The sequence below is a fragment of the Triturus cristatus genome, chromosome 2_1, assembly GCF_964204655.1.
Source record: "Triturus cristatus chromosome 2_1, aTriCri1.1, whole genome shotgun sequence".
Taxonomy (NCBI): domain Eukaryota; kingdom Metazoa; phylum Chordata; class Amphibia; order Caudata; family Salamandridae; genus Triturus; species Triturus cristatus.
In genome coordinates, this window is record NC_140581.1 from 1061025153 (window position 1) to 1061048545 (window position 23393).

The window sequence follows — 23393 nt, forward strand, 5'->3', positions numbered from 1 at the left end:
ATCCTGGCGCTTCAGTTTTGGGGCAGACCCTGCCCCGTTCTGGCTTTGGCACTTTGGAACACTACCATTCAATGCTCTGTATTTGTGTGGATGTTTGGCTTGCACCCTTTTTTAAGCATTTCTAACGTGGCCCTTTTCCAGCTGCTACTGACCCTCCTAAGAAGCTGGATCTTGCCAGGCCCTACTTTTTAAGATCATAGAAACCTCTTTAGGTGTAGGAATCCTTTACACATACCAATTCATTTAACGTTTCAAAATCAAGTGAATCTATTAGAGATCCAAAGCTGCAGAATAGATCATCTACACTGCAGAGCGACCGCCTTATGTTTACAAATTGATATCGCAGATTGCTAAGTGAGAGAAAATGAGCAGCTATGTAGTGGTCAGGTATGGGGAAAAAGAGCACTCTTCAATTGGTGCCCTGTAGAAACCCAGTACACAGCTCTTGACTGGCTCCATGTTCTAACCCCAATCTTTACAACAGTACGTGGATTTTTTTTTTTTACGTTTTGCACAATCATGGAGCGGAAAAGGATATACAATTAAAATATATTTATTGTTAAAAAATCTTTTGACCAATATATAAAATATTTCACAAAGCCACTGAAGCCCTGCCCTAAAAAAGTCTGATCTCTTCAGAGTGACAGCCATTTCAGGCACAAAGAAAAATGCTATCAGGTGGCAAGGAATAGTGTACATATTTTACAGCCAAATGAAATCTTACTATAAAAAGCGCATGTGTAAATTATGTTTTACTTAAATTATAATGTAATTATTGAAGTGTGAAAGCATTAACTCCAAGTAGGCTGCTTCGTTTTCCAAATATAGTGCATGTGCACGTTATTAGTAGTATGTGTGTGTTGGGTGTGATGGGCAGGATGTGCAATCACTAGTTTATTTTTTGCAGAATATGGTGAATTTGTTCAACAGAAAAACATGGAGTACATTAAAGTTAGACTTTGAAGAAACATAACAGGCTATTCCCAAGTACAGCAACACCACGTGCATTTGTACAGCTCTGAAACCAAATGTATAATACCCAGCTACAACAGTTTTGATTAGACTTAATAAATTGCCCCAGATTAAAACTGTGGTACTTGATTATAAATCATTGCACAAGGCTTTGTGCTACAGAAGGCCAAAGGTTCGTGAACAAACTTGGGCAAAATGCAGACCACGGATTGGTGGGCGCTCAACTGTAGAGGAGCAAGAGAACGCTCCAGCAGCCACTACAGTAAATGCAAGTGGGAGAATGTGAAAATATGGATTAAGAAAAGAGAACCTTATTAACGAGCCTTTCACCTGTGCCTCAAACCTCAGTGAAAGAATGAACACTTCTAACCCAGGGTAGGTTTAACAACGCGAATTAAAAGAATCGCATGCATGTGTGTAAGGTGGCACAAAAAAAATACAAAAAGAAAATGAACAGAAGAATCAAATTAATGTGCAATAACTATCCCAAATAAAACCTACATTTCAATACACAGAACTGTAAATCATAAAAATCTCTTAAAATGTAGCATTGAGTGGTACAGGCCCGGCAGTTCAATCATTTAAAAACTGCAAGAATCACAGAGGCAATCTTACAGTAATACTCCTAGGCAAACCTACCAAAATCATGTTTAAAAAGACCAATTATTGGAGTAGAATGATCAAAATAGTATTTTTCCTTTTTAAACAAGTGAGTACTCTTGAAGAACCATTCCTGCCGAGGATGAATAGAGTTTTCTCTTCATGAGGCGGAAACTGGGTACAAGTGTCAAGACCTGCCGGAACCCAAACAAGAATCCAGTCCTTTTGAGGACGAAGTCCCTCAGCTTGGGCCATGGACCTCCATCGCGCTTGAGCACAAGAATGAGTTCAAAGGTAGGGGCAACACTAGAGTCGAAAACAACTGTATCCAGTTTCTTGCACAGTTTTCCAGCCTCCAGCATGACCAAGATCACACAACCCCGGAGACCACAGGGCTCAGTGACCGAAAGTCTCAGAACATCTTCCGCTATTCGCCGCGTCAGTTTCTCAGGAACAAATAGCTTGGTGAAGGGGAGTTCGGGTCGCTTAGAGTTGGAAAGAGAGGCCTCCAGTAGCTTCACCAGACGATTACAAATGTTCTTGTACTCCACCGTTGATTCCTGGAGGGTGGGCTCAGATACAAGGCTGTCCCAGTAACTGGACTCTGTAGGAGGCAATAAAGTTGCACATTAATGCCCCAAACACTAAACTCAACAAGGGAGAGCAATTTGTGTATGCTTCATTACAAGACATGCCATCATGCAATACATGTTGTTCGAGTCAGCTATGCAACATTTAAACTAATTTTGTTAAATATTGCCTTGAAATTTATTGGAAGCCCACTTATTGTATAAGAATAAAATAAAACCAGTTCTAACAGTTAAATTCACAATGGAGGTATCACAATAATTAGCACATTTCAACGTTACAGAAAACATGCAATAAGTAATGATTCCAGTTTAGCCAAATGGATTTCGTTTCTGACACTTATCACATTCTTTTTTGTGGTAGACTAAAGTTGGTCTGGGGGTTTCAGTTTGGTAAGCCTAAGCACATCCAACATAGGTTAAGGAGGGCAGAATGCACATGAAAGTTTAAGGAAGATCACCACATAAAGAAATACTATTTAAATTCAGTTTGTTGATGTATCTTAAAAAGTGATATTGAAAAACAATGACGTTTCTCGAAAACACAGTCAAGTACACCCAAAAAGAATTGGCTCCAATCGACTTCAATAGATTCTAGTAAACTTACTAAGGGATAATATGCTTAAATGGGGTGGACCAGAACAAACGCAAATCCTATATGCAGAGCAGTGTCCATATTAATGCTGCCCAATGTTTCCATAAAAATGTTCCATCTCTGCCAGAAGTCCATTAAGACAGTTCAATTCACACAGAGAACGCTGCTTCAGAATTGTGGTCAATGGGGAACAACACTTTAATGGAGCAGTAAATGTATTTATGCTACCGCACTCCAGTGTTTTTTAGCATCACTAGACTGAAACGTAGATTTATGTTCACTTTTATAGTCAGGCAGATTGTTTAAAATAGACATACAAAAATTAAACCACACCAACTCAGAAGATCACTTGCCTAATGATGGCTAAGAAACCAGTTTCCTAAATGGCTGCCATGCATGAGTAGAGATTGGTATAATAGACAACATCTTTGAACAATAAGACCTTTAAGAAGCCTTAAAAAAATAAGTGTTAGCTTAATGTTTATTACTTTTTATCATTCAGTTAGTCTTCAACATAATGCGGTTTGCTTTATTTCCAATTTATTAAAAATGATTCAATTCAACAAGATGTATCACTGCGTAATTTACACCGCAAATAAACTGCCTGTTCAAACCTACTTAAAGGCAATCTGTGAATGTTCATGTGAGAAGGTGGCCCAATAACATTCAGCTGTCTTACTGGAGTTTCATATCGTCCCTGCTTAAATTCTGATCAACCGAGTCGTCCATGAGATGACTTGATGGTTATACCAAGCAAGAGGTACATGTGGGTGCATTAGGTGGTACCAATCAGGACTTGGGGAGTTTGAGCAGTGAACAAGTATATGGTTACGCACCATCAAAACGGCCAACAGAAACCAGTGTGCCTTTACTTACTACAAAATTTAAACAAGAGGTTATCAAACAATATAAACAACTATTCATGAAATAGGTCTAGCTTGGATTTTGAGACTACTAAAAACACAGGTAATGCGTGCTGCAGTACAAAACTAAATAATTGCATTCAGTATACAACTGGTGTATAAAAAAAAAGTGTTGATTCAACGTCCTTGAGATGGAAAATAGGCCCTCATGAATTGCAATGAAAACTTCATAGGCGATGGAATGATGCCCCAAGCAGCCACTAGCATTCAGTGAGAAATATTCATACAAAAAGGGGCCAAAAGCCTCAATGGTGATTTAAATAATTGGTAATACGTTTATCCAGACAGATGTGCAAGCAAGTCAGACCTAAAAAAGATGTTAATGTTGTGTTTTGATGATTTATATAGTGCACCAATCACCCGAGAGGGAATCTAGGAGCTTGGAAAAAGGGTAGGTGCTTCTATGAAGAGCCAGGTCTTCAGCTTCTTGCAGAACTCAAGGAGTGAGACGGAGGCTCTGATATGTTGAGGGAGGTCGTTCCATGTCTTGGGTGTGATGTAGGAGAATGAGCAACCTCCAGTTTAGCTTTTGCAGATGCAGGGAGTGTGTGTGTGTGAATGAAAGTGAGGTAGAGTGTATGTGTCTGGTGTCTTTGTGAAAGTGTATTCTGGTCCCGTGTTGTGCAGGGTTTTGTATGTGCGCGTGAGAAGTCTGAGTAGTCTACGCTTCTGAATTGGTGGTCAGTGAAGCTTACTGAGGTGTGGCGAGATATTGGTGCCACGTAAGAGGGCAAGCACAAGTCTTGAGGCAGTGTTCTGAATGGTCTAGTCTATGTAGGAGTTGTTTGGAGATTCCATTGCAGAATTTTGCCATAGCCCAGCCTGCTGGTGAAGAATGCTCGTGTGATGATCCGTCTGGTGTTCTGAGGCAACCATTGAAGATCTTTCACAGCATGCAGAGGATATGGAAGCACAAGGTGCACACTGTAGACTTGAAAAGCCATGTTGAGTTGGTCATTTAGGGTGATCCCTAGATTTTTTGCATGGTCTGGGGGTGTTGGTCTAAGCTCTGATGGCCACCAGGTGGAATCACATAGGAAGGTCTTGTTGCCAAAGACCAGTACTTCCGTCATGTTAGAGTTGAGCTTCCGGCAGTTGGTTTGCATCTAGTCAGTTACCCTGATAATGCAGTTGGTGAAATTGGTTCTTGTGGTCTTTGTCTTGTCTGTCAGGGAGAGGAGGAGTTAGGGTCATTGGCGTAGGAAATGACAATGAGGTCTTGTGATTGGATGATGTTGGCCAATGGTGTCATGTATATGTTGAAGTGCGGATCCTTCTATGCCAATCTCGTGGAGTCTTCGGATGAGGGAGTTGAGAGACAGGGTTGAATTCTGTGGAGAGGTCAAGCAGGATGAGGGACACTATTTATCCTTGATCCAGGATGAATTGAAGGTCGGTGGCCCTGATGAGCATTGCTTGTTTCGATGCGGTGGTTCTTTCTGAATCCTTATTGTCTTGTCTAGAGGATGGCGATGTTCGTGGAGGGTTGCGAGTTGCTTCTTGGCCTTCTTAATCACTTTGGCTGGATAGGGGAGCAGACAAGTGTTAGACGTTGTTCAGTTGATTCGGGTCAGCTGTGGGCTTCTTGAGGAGGGGATTGACTTCTGCAAGTTTCCATTCATCCAGGAAAGTAACAGACAGAGGGGTTGATGTGGGTTAGGGTGGTGCAGATTGGTGATGTTCCTAGGTTGTATATGTGAAGGAAGCATGGGTCCGTTGGGGCCCAAGATGATGGTCCACATGATTGCTGCTGTAGTTTCTGCCAAGGGTTTTCGATTTGGTTAGGTGGCAGTCTTGGTTGGTGGTGGGTAGGTTAGCAATGAGTTCTCTGGATTTGGGTTGGTGTGCACAGTGGCTGTAGAGGTTTGTGATTTTGCTGTGGAAGAAGTTGGATAGGTTGTTCCAGAGTTGTTGGCAGGCAGCAATGCGGTTTACTGTCACTGAGAGAAGTGAAATCATTGACTATCAAGAAGATATCCTTGCAGCTGTTGAAGTTCCCTTTTATGGTGTCCACCAGTGCTTTCTACTTGGTGTCTCTAATTTTCTGGTGAAAGCATCTGAGAGCAGCCTTGTAGGTAGCTCTGTTGGTGGTATTGTGGCTGGCTCTCCATTTCCTTTCTAGCTGCTTACAGTGTCGTTTGGTGTCTGAGGTCCTTTGTGTACCAGCTTGCCTGGTTTCATCTACTATGCCTGTTGGGTTGGATGGGCACAAGGGAGTCCGAGCAGCTCATGATCCATTTGTTGATGTCCTTGTCGAGGTTGTCTTGGGGGGCTAGTTTGATCAGTTCTAAGGGTGCTGAGCCAGTCTGCTTCTGTGATTTTGCCCCAACTGCGGCTTGGAATGCTGAACCTAGTAGGGGTGTTGACCACAGGTGTGTTGATTTGGAAGTGGATGATGGCGAGGTGAGTACTTGTGAGCTATGTGGTGGGGTTGTATTTGATGCAATCGCTTGTGGTGGATATGGTGGGTTCAGGGTGTGTGTTGGTTCTGTGACGAGCTGGGCAAGTCGGATGTTGGTGAAGCTTTCGAGAAATGCTATGGAGTAGGGGTTGGTTTGGTCTTCCAGGTGATAGCTGAGGTCACCAAGGAAAATGTAATCTCTGGAGCCAAAGGTGAGCAGGGCAATTTAGTCAGTGATGAGGATGGTAAAGGTGTCCCATGGTCCAGGTGGTAATTAGGTGAGGGTTCAGTTCAGGGTGAAGTTCCAGAGATTTGCAGATTGAATTGCAGGTGTTCCATGAATAGGGTGGCATTCTCGGTCGATGTGCACTTGATGAATTGCTTGTAGATGATAGAAAGTCCTCCTTCCTTGTGAAGTCAATCCTGTCGAGTGATCTTGTAACCTACTGGGATTGCTGTAGTGTTGTCGGTAGCCGATGAGGGGTTGCGCCAGGTCTCTGATAAAGAGGATGTCAGGTGCGTCGCTGCTCAGAAGGTCCTATATTTCGGTTGTGTGTTTGCCGAGTGATAGTGTGTTAAGGATGAATGTGAGTGGGTGCCAACGTGTGGGTTTAGTGTTGTATAGGGTGAGAGTATAAGCATGGTTAGTGCTTGTGTGGTGTGTGTCGAGAAGGGATGTTGAGTGTTAGCATTTGCTTGGGGTGTGGGTGGGTGGCTGCTGGAGAACCGGCAGTGGGTACAGGTGAGAGCTACCGTGATGGGAGGTGAGGCACAGCAGCAATTGGGGAATGTCGTCCTGTAATTACAGATCTAAAGGTGTGCTGCAGAGTACCACTGGGCAATAATCTGACCAGGGTTCCTGGTGCTGGGTGTGGTCCAGGCACGGACTGGTGCAGATGAGCTTTTCTCTGGTGCGCCGGCAGTGCACCAATTTCGCAGCGGTCATTAATTAGGTTCTGGGTGAGGGAAGGAGTCCAGGGTGGTATGATGTCATTTCCTGTGCTGATGGTAGGTGGAAAACAAAGTCCTCTTGCTTAGCTTCTTTTAAATACATTTTTGGCGGGAAAACAATGTCACTTCATATCCAGATGGATGAGAGGAAATTCAGCGACGTCACTTCCTGTGCGAATGTTCCCTATTGATGAAGCTGCTGGGAGTCACTGGCTGTGTGGAGGGATAGAACTACACAGATGGAGGTGAGGGGAAGAGTTACATTTGACTAGGTGGTGTAATGTCACTTTGATGTTTCCAGGGAACCAGCAACTGACATGAAGAAGGCAGTGGAGCAATGTCAAGAATTCATCACTTGTAGTCCTCAGTGGACCTGTGCAGCGCGGGGCTTGTGGGCAAGAGAGTAAGGTTGACTGTATGCACAACATTAGAATTACCAGACCAAAATAATGTGTGTGCAACAGCAAGGCCAATGATGCACTACAAATAACTCCTTTGATTTCATACGTTTGAGAGGGGAGACTGAAACCAATGTTATCCGATTCATTCTGTACTTTAGGGATCGGTGCACAGAAATTCTGAAATGGAGCGTCACATCCCTTATGTAGCACACAAGAGTCAAGTAGATCAAAGATGCATTGCTCAGAAAAGTTCAAACTCAAGAGCAACAGGACATCTTCTGCATGGACGCTTACCTATGTGACATGCCTCCTACTTGAGTTGTCACAAACCACGAACACCACCACTTCCCTCAGCACACCATGTTTTTCAGATGCCAACTCAATACAACGGCACACACCAATACTATGGATATGTACGGAAAGTATGGCATATTATAATTTACTATACACATCTTTAGGCTTCTTACTGGTTAAAATCCATGCACAATAGCCATGAAGTAAAAATTTTAGGACATCTTTCCCGTTTGATTTTGAATGGTTAGCTTTATGATCAAAAGGTTGAAAAGATTTGACAGTTAGGGTTAACTGTAATATCACTGCACCTTCAAAATTACTGTTCATATTCTTAAGGCATAACGTGTAACCAATAGCCTGTCTGCATTGATGGCCGGGCTTTGCTGGATTGGACAATGCAGGCTTAGGCAATAACCTACAGTTGCAAGACAGGAGGTCCTTAATTTGCAGCTTCCTGTACTAGATGGCATTTGGGGACATTCACTATACGCTGTACCGGTTGATGGCATTTTGCGTGTCCTGCAGGTTCTCAGCGCACACTCAAGCCTCTGAATAATCCAAGAAAAATGAGATAGATGGCAAGAGGAAGAACAAACAAGATGGAGGGGTATAGCCAGATATAGAGGAAAATTATTGAAATAAGGGAAAAATAGAAACAGGAGCTATACAGAATGAGGAAAAGAAAGACGGAAAGAGAATGAGGAGATTCAGGAGAGGGAAGATACAGGAGAATAAACAGATGAAGACAAAAAAAGAAGGGAGGCAGAGAAGAGCAAAAGAGAATCAGCAGAGTAGGAAACCAGAAACAAGGAGGTGAGAAAGAAAAGTGGTACAGTAGCGAGAAATGGTGATAAAGGAAAAAGATTCCCTTCGCTAGAGATGACCATGGTTTGAGTCAACAAGTAGGGCAGTTGTTGAAAGGGCACATGCTAAGGGTGGGTATTTGCTTTAAACTACCCCTTTCCTGCTCAGAAGTGCGAGTGCTCTACCTCTGAAATTCAAATTAAGTTGGGATTAGGATTGCAGTGCCCATCTATTCTGCACACTTCCCTGACCTCTGCAACATAACAGAATGTTGCATGTCTGCCACTCGTTTTTTTTTTTTCCTTACTCCAATTGCTTCTGATGGTCTAGAACCTTTTCCAATTCCATTTCTGAATTAGTCCCATCACTTGTTTCACACACACACACACACACACACACACACACACACACACACACACACACACAATATAAACTGCACACAATATAAACTGCACTAATTGTACAAAGTTGAAGAGTTCAAGCAGTGTTGCCAAATAGTTCCATACTTTGTATTCATATTGAATATCCTATCGCTACCAGTGCTTAGGAGTATGTTGCAAGTTTTGATATTGATTCTATGTTGTGCTGGTACTTTGGATAATCATTTCTAAGGTGGACTCTAATGATTAGGGGCGTGGCCAGCATTGCAGTTCAATGGTTGGAGCAGGCAGGAGCTCTGTGTAGATCGCCAGCGTGCCGCCCCTCCACCCCCTCACAACTTACGACTTCAGGCACTGGTTTCGGAACTTTACCGCACCGCTCTCCATTCAGCACTCCACAGCAGGACCAAGAGGAAGTAAAATAAGCCGGGTGCTGCTGAGCCGTGGAGCACGGTCTGGAGCACAATACAGAGTGCTGTGATTGGTGAGCATTTTTGGAGCAGCACGTGTCAGTATGTAGTGTGTGGGCGGCAATAGGCTCTCTGCGCTGTGTGGAGGTGGCCGGTGCGGTTTGCTCCCCACATAGGGTTTCGCAAGATCACACCTGAAAGATAGTACAATTCAGGTGGTCAACCTTAGGCTTCAAAGTCTGCATGACAAATATCATAGCTCGCCTCACCCCCCTGTCGGCCTGCTCCTGCATTCCTCATCGCATTGTTTCTCTCATTGGAGGCTGAAAAAGTAGCCCTAATTGAATCAGGGATTGAGAAAACCACTTTAGGAACACCATTTAAACTGCTTAATCGAACTGCTCACTTGATCTATGATCAATTCATACCACAAAACCTACACATTTGCACTTTTAAAGTGGTCTGAAATGACAAGTCTGCGCCAGGCCTAGTCAACTTCAACAGAGTGGTCATGGCTTTATGGAGTTCCATTTTAACATTGGGCAAGTCACACCACGCGCTCTGGTAAAACCAGGGGCCCAGTGGCACCTCGACTGCAGGAAAGACAGAACTCTGATAGCCCCTGGGCGCACAGGTCAGAACTCACCGCTAATTTTGGTAAATTGTCCGTGGGATGGCAGGCTGCGCCAGAACACTAGGCATGTGGTTCTTGTGTAAATTTTATTTTAAGTATAGGAAGAGGTATATTTTTGCAATTATAAGGCACCAAATTTTAAACAATGTCGTCCTGCATATTTATACTTGCAGTCATTACCAACACTAGAGATTTGCTGCAGTATGTCATCATTCCTCTGGGCAGTGTTTTATGCTAGAAAGAAGCTGACAATAGGTGCCATATAGAGTACAATAATGGGAATATATACCAATGAGCCACGATCACAAAGGTAACTGGGATCAATAAAAACGGGACGTGGGAAATGAGGAAGACTGTATAAATGCACTTTAATCTCTTTAGGATTTGTAGAATATAACTCTGTGTAGTGGTGATCTCTTCGCAATTTGTCCTTTTGTCCATAACTTTTTATATGTACCTGAATGAATTTAACTAGTTGTTTTTTAACATTGTTTTTATGATGAAATCGCCTTTTAACCCTTTTTGAAATGTAGTGAAATTAATTTGATGCTTGCTGCTTTTATTTGTGTAAATGCTTTTATGGACGTTTTGTTATGGCTCCGAATAAAGCTATATATGACTATGACCAAGTCCAGTGAGAACTAGTAAGGGCTGTGCCATAATTTGCAATACAAAGTCTGAAGGGACACCAACTAGCCGAGCAAAAAGCTTACTCAGTCGTGAGAAACACTGAGAAAATCTCAAGGGCCCTATAGAAATAAGCACAGTGAACACGCCTTGAAGTCAAGTCCCCGCCTAGCACCAAAACAAACTGGGACTGGCTATTGGGTGCTTTGAATAGGACCAGAAAATGATAATGAAAAACGTAAGCTCCCAGACAGATAAAATGTTGAGTGTGCTCGTGGAACAAAGATGGCTTGGCCAGCAAACGCATCCAGAAATCCTTTACTATTTGCGCGTCCTCCAAGTGGAGTTTCTACAAGAGATGGGGGCAGGGCTCAGTGCCACTGGGGGGCTTGGTCTACTTCCTCACTGCCGTAACCAAAGCTCTCAAGCAAAGGCACTTTAAGGGGGGGGGGGGGACTTGCCATTTACATATCAGCAGCCAATGCTATAGAAGGAAAAGAAGTGGGAGGCAGGGATAGCCTGCAATCTGTGGAAATAGTTCTGGATTCTCCTGAAGGCCTTACTAAAACCATCATAACAGTGAATGTATATATTCACCAAAGCAAAAAAGCGAGCACGGAGCTTGCAATCAAACTGACTGACCGGATCATGAGGTTAAAACTAGAGCAGACACCAAACTCCCGTCTCAGGACATTCCAATATGGCTCATGAGTTAACTCCCTTGAACGAAATTTGAGGCATAAGACTCATACTGGGCTATACCACACCAACAAAACATTGGCACGAAAAAGATTTTTTTTTTTTTTTTTTTTTATAAAAGAGGCCAGCTGAGCTGCTACTTGGCAGTTTACAGCATCTTGGCCTTCGTGTTCTGAATGGTCTCTTTGCCCCAGATACACTGCCAGGACTCTCAGATCATTCCAAATCCAGTACATCTGAGATTGGTTATACTCTGCTGAGTTTTCCATTTTGCAATCTCTTCCGTTATGGTGAGAGATCAGAAAGTGACCATCTTCCACAAGAAAAAGCCCTGTCGATTGCCTTTAGAGCACATGTGATCTCTGCTTATCGGAGAACCTTATGGTACACAACTAACAACAAGTTAGTTAAATGCGCAGCCACCTACCTAGAACTCATCCAGAGCACCAAGCAAACACTGGAAGCAACGAAGGTGGAAGGACGAAGACCTGAGTAGCTGGGAAAGCTTAACCACAATATTCTCTGGTCAATGTGGCAAACCAGTCTTCGCCCAAAGGAAGAGGAGACCGTAAGAGCCCTCATCAATACACTTGTGAAGAGAATCGCTCCATTAAGGCGTATAAAAGGCAAATAAACCTGCAATATCAGGCCTTTGGAGGATACCAACCGACCTAGACCTACGTCATTAGCTATAGGAAGCCAAGAAAGCTCTAAAAAGATCAAAATGGGAGCCCCCGAGAGGTTTCAGGGACTCCTTTGCAAAATTGATGTGTGCTATTAGGACAGTGAATGATATCAATAGCTCTTTCCCCAGAGCAGCTAATTAAAACACTTCGAAGACTGTCTGGGCACGCTACTTGTAGGGACATTTTGACTGGGAATCCTGTGTACTCTGGGAGAGGTACCCTAACCCCATTAATGATGTGCAGTAATGCTATCCTGACACGAACAAAGTCAGCAACGACCAACAGGGAGGTGTCATTGTATTGCGGCAAAAAGCCCTGTAGGTGCAAGCTCTGGCAACTCAGAGTCCATGCGATGCATCTCTGATGAAGCATCTTCCAGCGGCCCCTTTAATGTTAATGATTTCAAGCCTTCAATCAGCAGAAGGGTAATCCAGAACCAAATTGCTATGGGGTACTGAGAATGGGACCCGTGTCCGAACGGGATCCCTTTGACGATTTATAAAGAGCCCACTTACTGGGCAGATTATTCAACTTTGTCATAGGCTTGAACTGTGCTCCCATCTCATGGCATGGTTCAATCATCTCGCCGATCTATAAAGGGGGCGATAAATGAAACCCAGAGCACTATCGTCTAGTGGCACTAATGGACAATGATACCAAATGTTTTGCAGGGACCCTTCTAGAAGAATTACATCGCTGGGCTGTGAAACACCATAATACCATTAAACAAAACTGGCTTCACTAAGCATGTGGGGACAATAACCAATATTACGGCAAATTCATCTTCGATAGGGTTGACCGAAAGAAGCTATGGAAAAAAATTGCAGAATGGAACATTCCAGCCAGCTTGTTGAAGGCAATAGCTTGTTGATTTTAGCCTGTGATAACCTTGTTTATTAAGCTTTTAACTTCTTTTAAAGCTTTTAACATTGTTTTAAGTGCTGCTCACCCGGGGTCTTGTACGCCTTTGCTCCTTTTCCCTCCTTCCCACCCCGGTAACTAGTACCGTTGCGCGGAGGGCGTGAAGGTCAGGGCAAGGCACTTCCGGGTCCGGGTCACTCAGGCTGTGGGGAGGCTTAAAGGCACATGCTCCGGCGCCCGCGCAGCGGACGCGCGCAGCGGGCGCGCCGCTGGCGTGCCGAAGGCGCGCCCAAGGCAAGCCCGTCTGCGCCCTTCCGCGGCCGTACGGGGCCCGGGGCCAGTCCCCCTGGTAGTTCTAGTAAGGTACTACACTACAGTAACTCTAGCCTTTGTGCTCTTCGCCCCAAAACTGCTGACACCTGCTTTCACTCTATGTACGCCGATGGCACAACTAGTGCCTGTAGCCATTGCCCTTTTAAATTTACCACCATGCTTGAGGGAAAGTTGGGCTTACCCAAGTTGACTCGCGGCCTTCTCAACTGCCGCTCTCTAAAGAAACACAGATATGAGATTCATGACCTCCTGACTGACAATCAGATCGATATTATGTTTCTCACCGAAACCTGGCTGGACGAGGACGCTGCTCCTGAACTCCTCGAAGCACTGCCAGTTGGGTATTCTATAAACCATATTGATAAGACCTCTGGCAGGGGTGGTGGCGTGGCTATAATTTTTAAACACGATATTCAATGCAAGCTTGAGCCTATTGCCATTACTGATTGTGAGGCCGGTTTATTTACCATCACGATTGACAGCAAGTGTATTATTAAAGGCCTCCTGGCATACAGGCCTCCGGGGTATTCATCCAGATTTGTTTCAAGTCTGATTGATTACCTCACCATACCCGCGCTCCGATATAGCAAGCTCATTGTGCTAGGCGATCTCAATTTACATCTGGAGGATGCCGGTTGCACAATGGCACAAGCCTTGCGCCAGGAGCTAATGACACTACAACTCCAACTCAATGTTACGGGCCCTACCCATCAGAAGGGTCATTTGCTTGACCCTATCTTTACCAACCGGGAGGAGGTGGTAGTCAGTACTCCCCTCCCTCTGATTTGGTCAGACCACTATTTAATCCCTTTCATGCTTCTGATCCCCACTCCGGAGGTGAATGAACACTCAGTTGAGGATATAGCATGTCGGAAATGGGCTGCCCACCCACAGGTAAGGACGCTGATAGTGCCTGTCTTGAATTGGACGATAGGATAAAAGAAGCCCTTAACATAACTGCCCCCTGGGCACGTAAAACACTCACCAGAATCAAAAAATCTGCCCCTTGGTTTAATAATACCCTCAGAGCTGCTAAGGCAGAGTGTAAACGCCTAGAAAGACTATGGAGGAAGAACTTCTCTATGCAAGGGAAATATGAATACAAAATGTCATTGAAAGCCTATCATCGGCGTATCAGGAAAATCAAGGCTGAATATTACCAAGAAAGAATCAGGTCTGCGGATAATTCCACCAGAGAATTATTCAGGGTCTATAGAGAGATTTCCTCTGTAGACCCAAGAGTAGCGCCTGCCACTGGTTCAGCCGAACGTTGTAACCAAATAGCGGAATTCTTCTCCGAGAAGGTAACCAACATCTACTCTTCCTTCCCTGACGTGGCTCTGGCCGACCATGACAGATGGGCTTCACCACGCCATATCATTATTCCTCAGGAGGATAGGCTTGAGAACCTCTTAATTCCCCCCCCCCCCTCGAATTACTGTTAAAAATCTGTTGGACGGTTAAGTCAGGCTCTCCCAAAGACCAGGCCTCCCCGAGGAAACTCGAGGGATGCTTAGAAGCTCTGGAACCTTTCATCAGGTATCTCCTGGAGATCTCTTTTGAGACCAGCACTGTTCCTCTCCGCTGGAAGGAGGCAGTCGTTCTCCCCCTCCCTAAAAAAACGCACCTGGGCCTTGAGCGTCTTGAGAATCTTCGACCCATTTCTCTTCTTCCCTACTTTGCTAAGATCGCAGAGAAAGTGGTCAACCAGCAGCTCACGGCGCACATTGAGACATTCCATCTCCTCCATCCCACCCAGTCGGGCTTTTGCTCCTGTCATTCGACAGAGTCCGCCCTCCTCCTTGCCACTGAGACCATCCGGCAATCTGTGGACATGGGCCAGACGGTCGCCCTGATCCTGCTCGACCTCAGCGCGGCCTTTGATACGGTGGCCCATAAGATACTGGTCGATCGTCTGAAGAAGGGAGGTGTGTCTGGGAAGGCCTTGGGCTGGCTCATTTCTTTTTTGAACACCGTAGCTTCCAGGTGAGGCAGGGGAAATTCTACTCCAAAGTGATGGCACTGCAGCAGGGAGTACCCCAGGGTTCAATCTTGAGCCCCACCTTGTTTAATCTTTACTTGGCTCCCTTGGCCGAGATTGCTGAAGGCTTTGGGATCGGTGTGGTGTCCTATGCCGATGACACCCAGTTGGTGGTGTCCCTGTCTCAAGACCAATTCTCAGCAGCACCGAACCTGGTGGCATGCCTCCGAGAACTTGCAGCCTGGATGGATATAAACTGCCTAAAACTCAACGGTAATAAGACTGAGGTACTTATAGTGGGGAAAGCCCCTTCTGTATGGTCATCTGCGTGGTGGCCGCAATATTTGGGCCCTACCCCTATACCCTGTGACCAAGCGAAGAACCTCGGAATCTGGATCGACACCCACCTCTCGTATGATTATCATACCAGGCGGGTTGCTGGCACATGCTACGGGGTTCTAAAAAGACTTAGGAAAACCCTTGACATTTTGCCCACTGCGGCCAGAAAGACCATGTCCACGCACTTGTGACTTCCCGCCTTGATTATGGGAACGTCCTCCTTCTAGGGGCTACTGATAGGTGTACTCAGAGACTCCAATGCGTCCAGAACGCAGCGGCTCGTCTCATCCTAAAGCACCCTAGGAGAGCTCCTTCTAGACCGGCTCTAGCCTCTTTACATTGGCTCCCTATCCGGGAACTAGCCCGTTTTAAGGCACTATGTGTGTGCCACCGCATTATGCAGGGGACCGCTCCCACCTACCTGCGTAACCTAATCACTCCCTACACTCCCACCCGTAGCCTCAGGTCTGAGGGACTGGGCCTACTCTGTGTCCCTATGATAAAAAGAGCCAGGATGGGTGGCCGCTTTTTCCGTCTCTTGGCAGCTCAGTCCTGGAACAAACTACCTGTGTGTCTCCGACTCGAACCAGCTGAAGGTATTTTCAGGAAGAAGCTCAAGACTCTCCTGTTCCCCCACTAATCTACCGGGTTCTGCCCTAGCAGCCCCACCGCAGCGCGGGGACACACTGTTCTAGTGTAACCAGGCGCTTTACAAGACCCGTTAACATAACATAACAATACAATGACTGCACACTAACAAGTGTATTGGTGTAAAGCTAGGGGATGGCTCCTACCTGTCGAGGGCTATTTCAACAGCACAAGTTCTTAAAGAGGATTGGAGCCAACACAACCCTGCTTAACTTGTTCCTCGTAGATCGCTCACCAGCTTTAAACATTAAGGCAATGCAGTCAGACTCTGGAACTCGCTTCCTCCTCTACTCCGTACCACCACCTCTTCCCGGACTTTCAAAGCGGCCCTCAAATCTCTTCTCTTCCAAAGACACTTCTAGAATTTATGCATCCCTTTTCATGCCCCTCAAGGAAGTTCTTATAATGTTGAAAATATGTAATCTATGGCTGTACGATCCGAATCCTTTTGTGTTTTTGATTTGTGTGACTGCCATCTATTGTTTGATCTTACTTTTTCATCTTCCTCGTTTGTATTTGTAGCTTGTAAGTAAGTAAATTTCCTCATGTAACTGTCTTGGTTCTATTGTGAAGCACTCTGAGGACTTTGGGTAAAGTCTGCGCTATATAAAATTGCATTAAATAAATAAAATAAATTAAATGCCACACACTATATCGGGTGGCCTCCAGCTCTCAAACATACTCTACGCTGATTTAGTACTAGTCAGGAGGGCCAAGGTGGGGTTATAAACTCTTAGATGCCACCTTGGCCTACTTAAAGACCAATGGCCTGATCATCAATATCAAAGAGACCAAAACATTAACAATTCAAGGAAAAGGATCGAAAAACTACACTTGGTTCCTGGGTACGGATGAGGTAGAGTCGGTGAACTACTATAATTACCTTGTTGTGCTATTTAACTCAAACGGAAGATTTACTGACAAACTGGATGAAATCAAAAAGGAAAGTTAACACTGGCAAGCTGGTGTAGGGTCCCTGTACAGAAAGTTGAAGGGGTCAATGCAAACTCCTGTACTACAAGTGGCCCAAGCCAAGGTCCTCCGTACACTGACCTTTGGGAGCGAGCCCCAAGGGGCTGGGACAGCGCCATCCTGGACAATACAATAATGAAAATCTATAGGTCAACCTTTCATCTGCCAGCATATATGTCACCTACCCAAATCAGACTAGAACTTGGTTTAGTAAACCGAGCATTGGCACAGCAAGTGGCATTCGTGAACTGCTGTTATGGCGTAAATCTTGCATTGGAGGGCTCCCTGGGTCACCACCTTTGGCTAGAAATACAAGATAGGGAACCCTCCTGCAAAAGCTTAGTTACATCTGCCCTTACTAGCCCTGGCCCCTCATATGCCTGGGCATTACCTTTAAGCTGCTTGGAACTTTTTTTTGTAAACAATAAAAAATAAACCACAAGCGTTGCCAATTTTAGAGGATAAATCCAGCCTGGCGAGGCACGGTTGTGGCTGGATGACTTGGCAATTCCTCCAAGGCTAAACCTCAAAGTTACTCTACAGTAACCAGATTAAGGAAACGTTCCGGAAATACATGCTGAGGTACTGCCTCTTCTAAAGTTCTATCCTGCATGGAAAAGAACTGAAAGCCAAAGAACCTGCGGGCTATACGGCCAAGGATCGGAGGACATTCCTCTTTGTGGCTGTGTAAATCTATTCTGGAAGACCGCCGCGTACTCCTGTGCAGGAAACTGATGGAGAGAGGTCTAAGGACATGTAGGGAGGTGGTGGTAGTTGGCTTCAACCCATCCGACTGAACTTTGCAGTTATGAAATGAAATTACTCCCGAGGGTCGGTCTTCGAACCGGATGTGACTAACTCAGAGTAATTTAATCGCAGTAGCTGTTTGAGTACAGCCAGAGAACTTAACTTGACAGGTCTCAATATGAAATCAAAGGAACATCGGCATATTAGATGCTCAGGTGCATGCTTCGAGCTTAATTCAGATGGCATCTTCTGGACTGTTGAACTGAGCGGGTAGCAGATCCATCGGCACCTTACTAGCCAAGACCTAATCCCCCCAACAGTCAATCATTCTGGTTAGCACAGGGCATAGTACAGGGCAGCTTATAGTCAAACCATAAGGAACAAAATGAGGCTAATCCCCGGATACAAGCTGCACTCCAATTGTAATACTTATGAAGGGAATAATGGTTGTGCTGTTAGAGCACTAGCAATTTACCTGCTAAGGCACAAGCACTTTAACAGTCAGTAGGTATGGGCAGCACTATGCAGCCTAGAGTTTAATTTGAAGGAACAGCAGGAGGTGGATGCCCAAGCACAATCGCCCTCATCACCAAGGAGGAAAAACAGGTCAGGGAACAGGAGCACAAGCACTTTTACTAAGGCGCAAGCACCTTCCATTCAGTTGATTCGCTTAATGCTGGGCAGTTTAATGACTAATTGTTTGGGGCGGAAATAGGTTTACGTCCTGACTTAAGCGGCACCTCATCTCATCCAAGCGCAAGAATGGATGGGCTGTTTGTGCATTGGGTGAGAAAGTGCTAGTGCTCGATCATTGTACCAGCCAACGGATGAGGGCAGCATTGGGAGCCGAAAGATGAACTATAAAGGCACGAGAAGTGGCAGATACCCAGCCATATCAGCACCACTTCTTGGTTTACAAAACCGGTGCAGGTAGTAAAAACACCAGCATTTCATTAGCCAAAGCTCATGCACCCTACCCTTGTTGCTTTGGATAGTACCGGGAAGCCAAAGGAATAATTTAGGAATAGCAATTGGTGGGCGTTTAGGCTCAACAGCATCTTATTTTAGGGATACCTTTAGTAGAAGAATGTTGCCGCCACCTGAGTTCTAGCATAAACCCTTCATCCGCGGTGTTGGGTATTTTTGCTAGTACCTTCCACCTCTCGACACAGTGGCTGCCTGCTCATTTAGGCAGGTTTTTAAAATGGAGGTCATTTGTTGGGTCAACCCTCATGAAATATGGAGGTAAAACTATTTAGTTTCATCACTACCTTCTTAAATAGGTTATTGCAACAATTTGAAGCTGGGTAAATGGATTGTGTAATGTTGGCCAACAAGCTCTTCTCTTTTTATTCCTTTTAAGAGAATTTGTTTTTAACGTTTTGCATAATGCTATAATGAGAGAGCCGGACACGTTCTGACCTCAATGCATGTACTTGATTTGGTCAATTAGTCAAAGGGCCTCTAAGGTACATTAATATACTTTAACATAGTTCAACACAGAATAGGCCAGCTACGCATGGTTTTGCACAGTGTTAATGTTGGAATTGATCTGTACAGTATTTTAGGTTCCAAATTGTGTACATTTATTGCAATGGTTTAAGTATTCAAGCAATAGGTTTCTTCCTCTTGGACAATCCTATTTCATGCCCAGTTTGTACACTCATCAGTTTTCGAAATGAGAGGTCCATTTCAGGCCTTGGGAGCACCCAAGCATATTATAGCAAAGAATATTTGATGGTAGCTAAAACTCCAGGGAAACTTTAGGAACCATGGAAATCCTATACAATATTCTAAGTGTTATCGAGCCAGAGGCATTCTTCCCCCTGGCTGCAAGACTGTGGATTATTATACTAACTTGTGTTGCAAATGTGTTGGCATTGTGTGCTGACGAATTTAAGTATGACCAGAATAATAACTACAATATAGTGTTTAACCAGTGGCATTTTTGCAAAACTTAGTTTGGTGGTCGCCACCCAAATATTTTGTTAGCATTGTTTAAGACTGTTACTGCCCGTTGCACTTAAGGCATTATTGGCTATATATTGAGAATATTGACGCCCCGTATGAGTTATTGCACAAGAAGAGTGAAAGGAGGCCCAACAAGTGGTTGATTCTATGTCAGGACCGGAGGCTTCTGATTATGCCGTCTCAATTTCTTTACTGAACTCACATCAGCCAATTAAAAGTAAACAACAAGTAAAAAACATATCCCATGAGGCTTTGAACCACGCCTCCTCATAACAGCCAATGGCAACATGTCAAAGTACACAAAATAGAGACACCCTCTTGGCTTCCTCTTTCTTTGCTGCTCCGCAGTCAAGATACGTGTCTCTCTATTTGGTCTACTTTGCCACTGTGCATTGCTTGCTGTTTAATATTGTTATTTCTAATTTTAATATTGGGCTTTATCATTCTGTGTTTGCTTTGTTGTTGCTTACTGACCATTTCACGCTGTGTAGCGTGTTATGAAGTCCGTATCGGCAAGTTGAACGCTCCACTTTCTGTTGCGCGTTCTCCAAGGTAGATTGTCCCACTTCATGAGCGAGTGTTGCATTTTAGGTTTTAGCCCCCGTTGTGTTTTTTTTCCCCCGCTGCCGCCAGCACGCTGGCTTTCCGATCGCTGAGCGCGTTCGGAGGGGATTGGGGCCCCCCCCCCCCCCGCAGGGTGCAAGACATACGCTTAAGCCTGACTGGGCTGCCAGCGTGCGTCTCGGGAGCTCACACGTATCTGTGAGCGCGTAAGTCTCCCTTCCATTGCTGGACTTGATGCCCTGCCCCAGGCTGAATCGGGGACATACGCAGCAGGCTCTAGAGCATTTATCGGGCCGTTTTACCAGATAAGGCAGCGTTTTTGCTCAATGTGTGGGGATTATTAACCCTTCAACTTAGAGGTGCCCTGGAAATTAATTTTTGGCATCCCTGCTCTGCACTGGCAGGTGGGGGTGTTACTCCCCCCATTAGTCATGTGCTTTACAGTATATTTATTGGGTGATTTGTTTATTTGGCTCCTTTGCCCCGGCACTGCTCCCATCTGACGCCCTATCTTCTTACTCATCTCAGGAGTCTAGACCTCACAAATGCACCAAGAAGCGCAAACACTCCTCTTCCCCAGTCCAGCCCTCCCCCTTCATGTTCGATCCTTCAGACATTGTTCATCCCCGTTCTGCTGATTGGCTTCCTCCCCCCTGCTGTTGCAGAGTACATGCAGACACATTTACGTAAAAGTTTTGATAAAGAAGCGAGGACGCGCCTTAAATCCGAATGTCCCCGTCCAGATTTAGCTCATAAGGTGGCAGTTACCCCAGACAGACTCGTCCATGACCACCTTCCTGAAGAAATACAAAATGATCCAAAGAAAGGTATCGACCGCGCCCTTCGGGCTTGTCAAGATAAAGTGCTTGACCTTGCCGGCCATCTGGCCAAAATTCTCGAGTTAGCCCTACAAGCGCAAGAAACTAGGGCGCTATCCACCCCGAAGTCTTAGCAGCCTGGGCTCAAGCAGCAATCTGTATCCTGGGTAATGCTAACTGCACCTTGGCCTCCGAACCGCAAAAATCTGTCCTTCTTAGAATTGACCCGAAATTGGTGGAGTTGGCCTCGGCTGAACCGGGCCCGCTGGCTGAAGGACAACTTTTTGGCGAGAAGTTTGTTAAAGATATTGCCAAATTTGTGAGTACCTTCGCCTCCCTGGATAAGTCACAGTCCTCGTTGAAGAGGGTTTTTAAATCAGGTCTCTGGTAGGGCCGGGCGTGGCAGAGGACGCTCGATCGGCCGCTACACCAACCCCAGTCCTCAGAGGTTTCGCTCCCAGATACAGGGGTTACACCCAGGAGCCAGAGGAGGCCGGCTTCTACCCCTCCAGGTCTCGAGGCTACAGGGGCCGCTTCAACAGAGGTGTTAACCAAGGCTACAAAAACTAGATTCCCAGTCTTCCGGTAAGTCCTCTGTGTCCGACGATTCCCCTAGGGGGCAGATTGTTGCATTTTGTTGTAAATTGGACACACCTAACCACAGATGTTTGGGTCCTTCAGGCTGTTCAGGGTTATCAGATAGAACTTCTGGATTCCCAGTGTCAAAGGACTCCTCCTCAACCTCAGCCTTTTTTTTCCCCCCTTCAAGAACAGATTTTTATAGACTCCAAGCTTCAAGAGCTTTTGGCCAAGCAGGCTATTGCCGTAGGATCCTTCATCCCTGGAGGATTTTGCAGCAACGTCTTCTTGGTGCAAAAGAAAGGAGGAGGGCAGAGACTAGTACTAAACCTCCGAGATTTCAATCCCTTCGTAGTCTACAGACATTTCAAGATGGAGGGCATCCATCTTCTGAGAGATCTCCTGTTGGGAGAAGGACTGGATGGTCCGTCTGGACCTGAAAGATGCCTACCTCACGGTTCCAATTTGCACCTCTCATCAGAAGTTCCTTCAGTTCCAATGGAAAGGGCAATGGTACCGCTATCGCACACTCCTTTGGTCTGTCGTCAGCCCCGTGGGTTTTCACCAAGCTCTTGAAACTGGTAGTTTCCTGCCTTCGGGAAATGGGAGTGCGCATGATTGTCTACCTAGACGATATGCTCATTCTGGCTCAAGAACGGAACATTCTCACTCACTTGGAGTGGACGTTGTCCCATTTACAGGATCTGGGCTTTGTCATAAACATCAAAAAGTCAATGATAATTCCGAGCCAACAGATAGAATTCCTGGGTTTCCAGATAAATTCAGTCTCTGCGCAACTACTCCTCCCACTGACCAAGAACAGGTCTATCAAAAGGGAAATCAAAACCACCCTGTCCAAACAAATGATTTCATTGAGAGTATTGGCGAGAATAGTGGGCCTTCTAGCCTCTTTCATCCAAGCCATCTTCCCAGGCCCGCTACATTATCGGGCTCTTCAGCGCCTCAAGGTTTATTACATTCAGAAGAAGTTTCACTACGACCATCTCATTCCTCTCCAGACGCTCGAGAAAAGCTTCTTTGGTGACTAGAACACATGTCGGCCTGGAACGGAAGGGACATTTTTGGCACTTCCCCTGACGTCATTGTTGAGTCCGATGCCAGCCGCTGGGGTTGGAGCGCTCGGTGTGAAGACTTTGCCACAGGCGGATGCTGGTCTGCCCACGAGTTAAGGTTGCACATCAACTGTCTCGAGATACTAGCAGGCTCATTTGCGATAAGGTCAATATCTCCTCTGAAGAGCAATTGTTGCATCCTCCTCTGGATAGACAATGTGTCAGCGGTGAGATATATCAATCGCCTAGGGGGAACAAAGTCGCATATGTTGGTCAACATAGTGAAGGAGTTCTGGCACTTCTGCCTAGATCACAAGATCACGGTCAGAGTACTTGCCGGGCAAGCTCAACCAGGTAGCGGATTGGAACTCCAGGTTCCTCAAGGATTACAGCGACTGGAGGCTTCACCCCACGCTGTTTGCGGAGATCAGGAGTATGTGAGTCCCCTGCAAGATAGATCTATTTGCCTCTCGCCTCAATGCTCCGCTCCCGTTCTTCAGCTGGAGACCGGACCCAATGGCGATGGGATGGAAGTGTTCCTTC

General features: G+C 45.4%; 1 protein-coding gene across 1 annotated transcript in view; it reads right to left on the reverse strand.

The window, feature by feature from the left end:
• Positions 1-543: 543 nt before the first annotated feature.
• The window catches only part of DDIT4L (DNA damage inducible transcript 4 like), a 44891-nt gene continuing 22041 nt past the window's right edge, over positions 544-23393 (reverse strand). Inside the window, exon 3 of the mRNA XM_085640849.1 lies at positions 544-2176. Within this exon, the coding sequence (XP_085496975.1) occupies positions 1674-2176 (503 nt within the window). The 3' untranslated portion in view covers positions 544-1673. The remainder of the gene's footprint in view (positions 2177-23393) is intronic.